At 44.7% G+C, this 11,561-nt stretch overlaps 1 protein-coding gene across 1 annotated transcript; it reads left to right on the top strand.

Annotated features, from left to right (window-relative positions):
- The first annotated feature begins 6,406 nt into the window (after positions 1 to 6,406).
- Positions 6,407 to 10,285, top strand: LOC137345718 (probable G-protein coupled receptor 139). Its single transcript, XM_068008983.1, has 3 exons — positions 6,407 to 6,478; positions 7,723 to 7,829; positions 9,325 to 10,285. The coding sequence occupies exons 1-3, from the start codon at positions 6,407 to 6,409 to the stop codon at positions 10,283 to 10,285; spliced, it is 1,140 nt and encodes a 379-aa protein (XP_067865084.1).
- The last annotated feature ends 1,276 nt before the right edge of the window (positions 10,286 to 11,561 follow it).

The following is an 11,561-nucleotide window of genomic DNA, read 5'->3' as shown; positions in this document are numbered from 1 at the left end:
GTGTTTGTGTGTATGAGGGGCTGAGGTAAAAAGGGAACTTTCATATGTCAATACATTTATTACTTTTTCAGACTTGTTTTATTCTTTTGGGCCTCCTTATCTCGAGAGACAATGGATACGCGCCTGGAGGTGGTCAGTGGTTTGTGAAGCAGCGCCTGGAGTGGCTATAAAGGCCAATTCTAGAGTGACAGGCTCTTCCACAGGTGCTGCAGAGAAATTTGTTTGTCGGGGCAGTTGCACAGTTGGCTCTCCCCTTGCGCCTCTGTCTTTTTTCCTGCCAACTACTAAGTCTCTTCGACTCGCCACATTTTAGCCCTGTCTTTATGGCTGCCCGCCAGCTCTGGCGAATGCTGATAAATAAACTGATAAATGTGTTCTTATGAAAGAATCCCGGTTGGTATGTTTTATTATTGGGATAAAAGTAGAGTCCATGATTGACTGTATCGGTAATTGGGAAAATTTTAAATATATGTTGTGATCTGTAGAGAATTGTAACTGGAACAAAACAGTGCACTCCTCCCACCTCGGTCGTAACAACAATCACATTATTTTCTGATGCTAAAGTATAACTCCAGAGCCTTGATCTTCTCTTTGTACGTAGCTTTATCTTCTTCAATGCCCTATGTCATGAGGATGACATTCACGCATTTCCCAATGGCATATAATACCTCACTGACCTGCTCTTTGTCTGGCTTCTGCAAGACACCCAAAGCAGTATGCTACCTGGTAAATCTGCAGACCTATTTCGTCCAGGCATCTGCTTAGTTCTGTCCAGCTACTTTCTCAAAGTTCTCCGGTAAGGGCAGTGATTTTTCCATTTCTTCTTCAGTTCACTGTTGCCAGCATGTAATATTCTGAGGCTGATTAGTCTCACAACAGAATATCTGAGAGGTTGACGGTTATAGGAACTGGGGTTTATTTCCGTGCATCTGCTGTCGATGGCTTCTAGTTTCACTCCATTTGAGGTTCTATACAAGTTCTGTTATATCACTTCCAGTGATGAAACTCACAGCCAAATTACATATTCTGCCCTGCAGCAACCTGTTATGATCCTGTAGTTTTTTCTTTCTTTCCAGGAAGTATACAGTATGTCTTTAAGGCTGTAAAAGGATCAGTACTGCTTTAAGGCAGCAAGCTCCAGGGACTGAGTCAAAGAATGCATTCTCATTGCCATAGGATACAAACATCTTCAAATATGCATTTTCGTTGCCATAGGATACAGCCATTTGGAGAAAAAGGGCAAAGATACAATGTTGCTGATTGATGTTGGAAACTAGCTGAAAAGACTGGCTTTTAAGACATAGTTAACAGACACTGACAGCTGGACCAGCATGAACGGAACCGAGATCTCTGATAATTGAAACTGAAGGAAGGGAAGTTAGACTGTGACAATCTTTTATCCCTCAAAATTTCTACAGCCAAATTGATTCATTAAAAAGTGTTTGCAAGCTGTTAATGAGTGTATTCATAGCTGGAGAAGAAAAGCATCACTTCAGCTGCTGAACTAGACCACAGATTGTTCTACTGTTGAAGAACCTTTTTCCCCCATTGGACAGCTGTGAGGAATTCAAGCAATCTTGGACTGTTCTGCATTGGAAGACTCCACTTTTGCAGGAGTGTATATCTGCAAGGCCACTACTTTCTTCTATTTTAAATGTTGTTTATATCTTACTAGTGTTTAAGAATTTAGGTTTTCTAATTAAACAGTTAATATGTTCATCAAAAGACACTTGGTTTGGTTAGCCTCATTCAGGGGTTAATAGATTGTCAATTTGGCTATGGTTTCCTTTAATTTGGAAAGTTTAAAATGATATTTCAGGCGATCCGTGGAGGGGTGGGACTGAATCAACAGTGTGTTTCTCCCAGTTAACTCAAGTTAATCAGAATCATATATTTTGATTGGGGGCTTTGTCTTGAGCAGTCTGTCATAATAAACCCTCGATTACCTAAACTACAGAAGGAACCTGAAAAGTGAGAAAGTGTGTGGTAGTGGGTGAATAATTTCTCAGAAGGATCTGACAAAACTTTACAATTTACAATTGTGATGATGAAATGTGAGTTGAAGATGTTATTAGGATTTTGTCAGATTGTATGAGTTTAATTGTACTGGCCAAGTGTGTTTCTCACTATCTGGAGCTTAGTCTGTTGAGCAGATATTACTTTATCTTATTTACTGACTGAATAAATGTACTTATAGAAACAAATTTGTGATTTATTGTTCATAATGAATCACATGACTGTACAGCCCCTTGAACCTACTCCGCCATTCAACAAGTTCAGGGCTGATTCCCTGAGAGTCAAAAATCCATTGGACTCAGTCTTGAATAGACTCAACGACTGAGCATTGACATTCCTCTGGAATAGAGAGTTCCAAAGATTCACAACCAACTGAGTGAAGAAATTTTCCCCATCTCAGTACGAAATGGCTAACCTGAGACTGTGACCCTTGGTTCTGGACACTCCAGCCAGGGACAAACAGCCTCTCATTATACCCCTTCAAACACTCTCAGAATTGTGTATGTTTGAATGAGATCACCGCTCATTCTTTTAACTTACAGAGAGTATGGGCACATTCACTCACTCTCTCCTCATAAGAAAATCCTCTCCTCCCAGGAATCAATCTCGTGAACCTTTGCTGCACCCTACCTCAGGAAGTCCATTCTTCCTCAGGTATGGAGATCAAAACTGGACACAATGTACCTGATGTGATCTCATCAAAGCCCGTACTATTGCAGCATTTAAGTGTCCATTGTGCAAGTTTATTAATGTCTTCAGGTATTCTGTTGCACTCTTGCTCTCTACTAACTGCACTCTCAATTTGGATTTGTCTATTAATTTTGAATTTTTCTTTCTGCTTCCCAAATCCCCGTCATTGATTTAATTGGTGAATAACAGTGCTCCCAGTACCAGTGCTTGGGGAATCTCAATGCTCTCCTTCTACCAACCTGAGTAAGGAATTTTATCCCTGTTTCCTGTGTTTGTCGTCAGCATGTTGTCCATTCTGCTGCTTTCCCCCTAACTCCATTGACTGTAATATTATTGATGAGTCCACTGTGTGGTATTTCAGTGAATGCCTTTTTAAACATCAGAGTATATTATATGTACTGAATCCCTCTTAACTGCTGTTTCTGGTATTATTCAAAGAATTTAATAAGGTTTGACTTTTTGGAATATATGCTGACTCCTCTTTATTGTATTCTGTGTCTGTCGATGTTTTTCAGTTACATCTTTGATGAAGGATTCCATTATCTTTCCCACACTGACGTTATGCTAACTGGTCTATAGAACTTTTGACTTGTTCTATCTTCTGTTTTAAATGCAAGAATTACATGAGCTGTCCGTCAGCCCTCTGGCACTATTCCTTATTCTGATGATTATGAATGAAAAGATAATCGTGCCTCTACTATCTCTTCCTTATCTTTGTTTAGTGTGTGTGGAGGCAATTCATCTAAACCCGAGAGTTTACCCTCTCTTTGGCTACTTTATCAAATATCTCCCCACTTTTACCTTAAATGTCTTGAAGATTCTGTTGAATTTATTCACTATTTTTTGACAGTTTAGTTCCTCCCCTCAGCAATCTCTCTCTCACTTCTTCAGGATCTGAATGTTCATCCGTTGGGTCATTCTACAGAACATAGAACATAGAACAGTACAGCACAGCACAGGCCCTTCGGCCCACGATGTTGTGCCGAACCTTTAACTTACTCGAAGACCAAACTAACTGCCTACCTTCCATTCTACTATCATCCATGTACCTATCCAAGAGTCGCTTAAATGCCCCTAATGTATCTGTTTCTACTACCACCGCTGGCAGCGTATTCCACGCACCCACCACTCTCTGTGTAAAGAACCTACCTCTGACATCTCCCTGAAACCTTCCTCCAATCACCTTAAAATTATGCCCCCTGGTGATAGCCATTTCCACCCTGGGAAAAAGTCTCTGACTATCCACTCTATCTATGCCTCTCATCATCTTGTACCCCTCTATCAAGTCACCTCTCATCCCTCTTCGCTCCAATGAGAAAAGCCCTAGCTCCCTCAATCTTTCTTCGTAGGACATGCCCTCCAGTCCAGTCAGCATCCTGGTAAATCTCCTCTGCACCCGCTCTAAAGCTTCCACATCCTTCCTATAATGAGGCGACCAGAACTGAACACAATATTCCAAGTGTGGCCTTATAGAGCTGCAGCATAACCTCGCGGCTCTTAAACTCAATCCCCCTGTGAATGAAAACCAACACACCATACGTCTTCTTAACAAACCTATCAACTTGGGTGGCAACTTTGAGCGATCTATGGACATGGACCCCAAGATCCCTCTGTTCCTCCACACTACCAAGAATCCTGTCTTTAAGCCTGTATTCTGCATTCAAATTCGACCTTCCAAAATGAATCACTTCACACTTTTCCAGGTTGAACTCCATCTGCCACTTCTCAGCCCAGCTCTGCATCCTGTCAATGTCTCGTTGCAACCTACAACAGCCTTCCACACTATCCACAACTCCAGCAACTTCGTGTCATCAGCAAACTTGCTAACCCAACCTTCCACTTCCTCATCTAAGTCATTTATAAAAATCGCAAAGAGCAGAGGTCCCAGAACAGATCCTTGTGGAACACCACTGGTCACCGAGCTCCATGCTGAATACTTTACATCTACTACCACCCTCTGACTTCTATGGGCTAGCCAATTTTGTATCCAGACAGCCAACTTTCCCTGAATCCCATGCCTCCTTATTTTCTGAATGAGCCTACCATGGGGAACCTTATCAAATGCCTTGCTAAAATCCATATACACCACATCCACTGCTCTTCCTTCATCAATGTGTTTTGTCACATCTTCAAAGAATTCAATAAGGCTTGTGATGCATGAGCAGCCCCTCACAAAGCCATGTTGACTGTCTCTAATCAAACCATGCTTTTCCAAATAATCATAAATCCTGTCTCTCAGAATCCTCTCCAATAATTTGCCCACTACCGACGTAAGACTGACTGGTCTATAATTCCCAGGGTTATCCCTAATCTCTTTCTTGAACAAGGGAACAACATTTGCCACCCTCCAATCATCCGGTCCTACTCCAGTGGACAGTGAAGACGCAAAGATCATCGCCAAAGGCGCAGCAATCTCTTCCCTCGCTTCCCGTAATATCCTTGGGTATATCCCGTCTGGCCCCGGGGGCTTATCTGTCCTCATATCATTCAAAATTTCCAGCACATCCTCCCTCTTAACCTCAACCTGTTCGAGCATATCAGCTTGTTCCACACTGTCCTCACAAACGACCAGGTCCCTCTCACTAGTGAATACTGAAGCAAAGTATTCATTTAGGACCTCCCCTACCTCCTCCGACTCCAGGCACAAGTTCCCTCACTATCCCTGATCAGCCCTACCCTCGCTCTGGCCATCCTCTTGTTCCTCACATAAGTGTAGAACGCCTCGGGATTTTCCTTAATCCTACCCGCCAAGACTTTTTCATGTCCCCTTCTAGCTCTCCTAAGTCCATTCTTCAGTTCCTTCCTGGCTACCTTGTAACCCTCTAGAGCCCTGTCTGATCCTTGCTTCCTCAACCTTAAGTAAGCTTCCTTCTTCCTCTTGACTAGCTGTTCCACATCTCTTGTCATCCAAGGTTCCTTCACCCTACCATCCCTTCCCTGCCTCATCGGGACAAACCTATCCAGCAGTCGCAGCAAGTGCTCCTAAACAACCTCCACATTTCTGTCATGCATTTCCCTGAGAACATCTGTTCCCAATTTAAGCTCCCCAGTTCCTGGCTAATAGCATAGTAATTCCCCTTCCCCCAATTAAATATTTTCCCATCCCGTCTGCTCCTGTCCCTCTCCATGACTATAGTAAAGGTCAGGGAGTTGTGATCACTATCACCGAAATGTTCTCCCACCAAGAGATCTGCCACCTGGCCTCGTTCGTTGCCCAGCACCAAGTCCAACATAGTCTCCCCTCTGGTCGGCCTATCTGCATATTGAGTCAGGAAACCTTCCTGGACACACCTGACAAAAACTGCTCCATCCAAACTATTTGCACTAAGGAGGTTCCAATCAATATTAGGGAAGTTGAAGTCACCCATGACAACAACCCTGTTACCTTTCCAAAATCTGCCTCCCAATCTGTTCCTCCATGTCTCTGTTGCTATTGGGGGTTCTATAGAAAACTCCCAACAAAGTGACTGCTCCTTTCCTGTTTCTGACTTCCACCCATAATGACTCAGTAGACAAACCCTCCTCGACGACCTCCCTTTCTGCAGCTGTGATACTATCCCTGACTGTCCTATAACAAAACAGAATTCCTTCCTTCTGAGCTCAGAGCTGTGCTGCAGAATTCCATTTTCATTTCTATCCATGCCCGTCTGCCCCTCTCTGCTCCAAAATCCAGTAAACCCGAACTGTCCTTAAACTTACAATGGATGGAATCTTGCCTGACAGACACCATGAGTCCGTTTCCAGCCCAGTTTCCCTCCACCGTCTCCTGCTGGTACGTTCTGAGGGCCCCATTTGGAATTGATCCATTTTGTTTCATTCACTCTGCATTCCCCACTGCAACTTCTCTCTTCCTCACCAGCTCTGGTCTGGGAATGAAATCGCTCACAGGTTCCTATTCCTGATCCTTGTGAAGGAACCGTGTTGTAAGGTATTGGTGTGGGGACCTCGGGTGTAAATATTGTGATATTCCACACCAAATGGTGTTACAATGGCAGCCTCCATGTGTCCTAGCTATGCAGCCTTTGTGTCGGATACACGGACCATTTTTTGTTTCAAATCCTACTCAGGTCCCCTCGGTCAAAAAAATTTTTCTGGTCCTTTGATAACTCAGCTGATAATATTTCCTTCTTTTTCCTTAAACTGGAAAATGTCATCACCTTTGCATCTAATTTCCACACCTCCCTGGTCTTCACATGGTCCAGCTAATATATTTTCCTTCTCTTCCTTGATTCCCTACCTCCATTTCAGGGGATTGGCTATCCACCAATATCTACCATAATCCCACCAGCTCCACATCTACCTTGATTATACTTCCTCCCACCCCACTTCCATGAATGACTCTGTTCCATTCTCCCAGTTTCTCCACCTCCATTCCAACTGCCCCGACAATGTTGCCTTCCATAGCAGTACTTCTGAAATATCTTCACTATTCCTCAGCTGAGGATTAGCTTCCACTTTGGTTAACAGAGCTCTCGACTGTGACCACCTCACTTCCCACATTACTGCCTACACCTTTTCCCCTCCCTACAAGAACCATGAGAAGATTTCCTTGTCCCCCTCACATTCGACTACACTCGCCAAAAAATTCAACTCTTCCTCCTACAACATTTATCTCACATCGAGTTATGTCCATCAACAAGCATATATTCTGCTCCCCAGCTCCGCTCCTCGTTTACTGTGAAACCCTGGTGCCCTCCTCAATTACCCACAGCATCTGCTCCCTTTCCTTGAACAACTTTCCATGCAACCATAGGAGTTGTAACAACTGCCCATTCACCCCCTCCCTTCCCATTGTCCAAGGCCCCAAACACTCTTTCGAGGTGAAACAGTGATTTGCTTTTACTTCTTATCATTTTGTGACTGTATACTCTGCTCACAATGTCGTGTGCTGGCCATTTGGGAGGGACAAACACAGATTAAGTGATTGCTTTGCTGGACTCGTCTTTTGAGTCTGCAAGTCTGACCCAGAGCTTCTGGTTACTTGTCATTTTAATTCATAATTCCACTCCCACACAGACCACTCTATCCCAGACATTCTACAGACTTCGACTGAAACTCAATGAGGACCAGCATCAGATTTTTCAATTAAGCATGTATTGTCTGTCAGACTCTTCCTTTGACATGTATTGTCTGTCAGTCTGTTCCAATCGACATGTATTGTCTGTCAATCTCTTCCATTCGACATGTATTGTCTGTCAGTCTCTTCCTTCGACATGTATTGTCTGTCAGTCTCTTCCATTCAACACGTATTGTCTGTCAGTCTGTTCCAATCGACATGTATTGTCTGTCGGTCTCAACACAGTGATTTAAATCTTCGGATTATAACCATTGTTCCCACTTTCTGGGACAGGCTGTTCTGGTAGTGGAGGATGGCTGCACCAGATTGACTGGGAGTGGAGGGAAATGTGGTCTGGTGCTTGGGATGAGGATTCACTATTTGTACACTGCTGGCAGGCTGGTCCACACTCCTGACGTCCACCTACCATCCCCTGTCACTTTTCCAGGCTACTGGTTCCCCTCCTCTTTGCCAGATTTTCCATGCACCCCTCCCTCTCTGTTACTCTGCTGCAAACATTTACACGTCCTCTGCAGCCATCCTTTGTATCTGTAATTGTCCCATTCACCTTGCACCATCATCACTTTTGTCATTGAATCACTCCTGCCGTCCACCCGATCACAGACCTTCCCCTTTGTTCTTTCCTCCCCCTATACTCAACTTTTCACTGGACCTATTATTGCTTTAAAACTGTTAATCTGCAATATCTTCCAGTTCCGATGAAAGCTGATCAGCCTGAAACATTAACTTTCTTTCTCCACGGATGCTATCTGACCTGCTGAGTGTTTTCAGAATTTACTATCAGATTGTAGGGAGAAGGAGGAGGTCATTTTCTCTGTGTGGGAGGGGGTGAGTGGGGTTACAATGCTGCAGATTGCTTGGTGAGGGGTAAAAGACAAAGATTCCGAAATTAGGCCGAGGGGTAGTGGGGAGGTCAAATTGTCAAGGTAGATATTCGGGCAGGGTGGGGGAAAGGGCAGGAATGTTGTAATATGCCACTGGGGAGAGGGGAGAGAGGGAGGAGAGCGCATGGAAATGTTATTTTATTCATGATTACTTAACTTTACAATAACTGCCGCTTTAAATTTCAAATGCTTATTGAGGGCAGTAAGTCCTTTAAAATTGGTGCTGGTGCCTGCGCATTGGGGCTGGACGCCACTGCCGCAAAGTCTCGCCGGCCCCCCCTCCATGTGATCAGCGGGTGGGGCAGTCGCCCCTGACACAGTAATGAGCCACCACGTTTGGAATCGCGGTGGCGTGTGGTCCCTGTATGTGCGGGCTGCATTTTTTATGCAAGCCGCCTGTTTCAGCGGAAAAGATTTAAAATGCAGCCCATTAAATCAGAGACCTCCAGCCTCATTTAAAATATTTAAATTGCCAGCCCGCCTCTTGGGAGCGGTTGTCTGCCCGTTCCCTGTCCCAACTCCGTTACACCCGGAAGTGGGCAGGACGGAGATGGGTTGGAGTCAATGTTAAGATTCATAAATTTTAACCTCGACCTGTCCCAAACCTGCCTGTTTTTGTTGCTAAAATCTTGCCCGTACTCTCTGAGTCACACATAGAGAATGCTCGATCAGTAATTTCCAGTTTTTCTTTTCCCTTCTCTCTCTTACAGTTAATTTAGTGGCGATTGTGATCCTGTCCCGGGGAAAGTGCGGCCTCTCCACCTGCACCACTCGCTACCTGATGGCCATGGCAACAGCGGATCTGCTGGTCATTATCACTGAGGTCATACTTTGGCGGATCAGTTATTATTATTTCCCGGGATCTTTCCTGGAAATCACCCCTGTGTGTAGTGTTAATGTTATCCTGCTTCGGACAGCCACAGACTGTTCTGTCTGGTTCACCGTCACTTTCTCCTTTGATCGATTTGTGGCCATTTGTTGCCAGAAGCTGAAAACAAAATATTGCACTGAGAAAACTGCAGCTGTGGCTCTCGGAACAACCAGCATTCTGCTCTGTTTAAAAAACGTTCCCTTCTACTTTACATACGAAGCTAGAGAGATAATTGATAATGTACCATGGCGCTGTGAGATAAAGCCAAACTATTACACTGAGCCCGGATGGGTGGGATTTGACTGGTTTGATACGGTTTTAACCCCATTGCTCCCATTTGCTTTAATTCTGTTGCTCAACACTCTGACAGTCAGACACATTTTAGTGGCCAGTCGAGTGCGTAAAGGACTGAGGGGTCAGAGCAAGGGGGAGAATCACAGTGACCCAGAGATGGAGAGCAGAAGGAAATCTGTGATTTTACTCTTCACCATATCCGGCAGCTTCATACTTCTGTGGTCGGTGTATGTTATAAATTTCTTATATTATGTTACAGGATCAGATCCCGGGAATTCCAACGATTCAGAATATATATTTGAAAATGTCGGATATTTGCTGCGGAATTTAAATTGCTGCACAAACACATTTATTTATGTGGTGACTCAGTCGAAGTTCAGAGAGCAGATCGAGAGCGCGGTGAAATATCCAGTTACATCAATTATTCAATTAATGAATAAACGAAACAACTGAGAGCAGCCCCAAGGTGTGTCACAGTGTTTCCACTCCATGAATATAATATTTATTCTTAGACTTCTATCAACTGAAAGACATCAGAAATCCTGGGGATGTGAACATACATCCAGTGGTGAGGGGGTGGTGAGGTGGAAGAGTGTAACACCGCCCTCTGCAGGACAGGAGGGGAAGCAACAGGCACAGTCTCTCTTCCACCGCCACTGGTACGATCCACCGCTCCTCACATCTGATTCTGATTCTCACATTGATTCTGTCTCCCTTCCATTCCCCCACCAGGTCCTTGCTGCCTCTCTTTCTCTCCCTCGCTCTCAGAGTCAGATGGTGATGTGGGTGGTGTTTGTATCAGGACAAACCCAGCCAAGGGGCTCGAGCCGGGGGATGGAACCCAGGACGTGGGAGCAAGTTCGAGCTCAGCAGAGGTGCTCACAGCCCCGGCTCCTCAGTTTTTCAGCTGATCGGATAGACGGGGCCGCGTCCGTTCCTGGCTCCCATGATATTGTGAACGGTTCCCTCTCCTCACGTTCTGTCCCTCTTTCCTTCAAACGTCCTGTCATCACCCTGCTCTTAAAAAATCCCATGACCCACCCTGTCATTGCAAACGACCGCCCCATCTCCAACCTCCCTTTCCTCTCCAAAGTCCATGAACGTGTTGTCGCCAATCAAATCCATTCCCATCTTAACTGGAGCAACATGTTTGAATCCCTCCAATCAAGTTTCGGCTTCTGTCACAGTACTGAAATGGCCCTTATCAAAGTCCAAAATGACATCCTAAGTAACTGTGACAAAGATAAACTTTCCTTCCACGTCCTTCTCGACCCGTTGGCAGATTTTTCCATGTTTGACAACACCATCCTCCACCAATGTCTTTCCACTGTGTCCAACTGGGTGGGACTGCTGTCTCCTGGTTCCATGCTTATGTATTTAACGTTAGTCGGAGATTCACTTGCAATGACTTCTCTTCCTGCTCCTGTATCATTACCTCTGGTGTTCCCCAAGGATCTATCCTTGCCTCCTCCCCCCAACCACCCGCCCCCCCTCATATTTATCATCTACATGCTGCCCCTCAGCCATATTATCGAAAATCACACTTAATTTTCACATGTCCACTAACAACATCCAGCTCAACCTCACCACCACCTCTCTTGACACATCTGCTGTTGCGAAATTATTGGACTGTTTACCTGACATCCAGCACTGTGAGGGAAGAAATTTACTGCCTTTGAGTATTTGGAAGGAAGAATCGATTCGCTTTGGCCCTTCAACAAGCTCTGTT

The sequence above is a fragment of the Heterodontus francisci genome, chromosome 29 (genome assembly GCF_036365525.1).
Source record: "Heterodontus francisci isolate sHetFra1 chromosome 29, sHetFra1.hap1, whole genome shotgun sequence".
In the NCBI taxonomy this organism is placed as follows: Eukaryota; Metazoa; Chordata; class Chondrichthyes; order Heterodontiformes; family Heterodontidae; genus Heterodontus; species Heterodontus francisci.
This window is presented reverse-complemented; position numbering and strand designations above follow the sequence as displayed.

What these genes read in the sequence shown, in the direction of transcription:
- LOC137345718 (XM_068008983.1), top strand. Translation starts at nt 6,407, where the DNA reads ATGGATGGAATCTTGCCTGACAGACACCATGAGTCCGTTTCCAGCCCA. An exon ending in CCCTCCACCGTCTCCTGCTG is followed by an intron (nt 6,479 to 7,722) that starts GTACGTTCTGAG and finishes ACTCCCACACAG; the next exon opens with ACCACTCTATCCCAGACATT. An exon ending in TCAGACTCTTCCTTTGACAT is followed by an intron (nt 7,830 to 9,324) that starts GTATTGTCTGTC and finishes AGTCACACATAG; the next exon opens with AGAATGCTCGATCAGTAATT.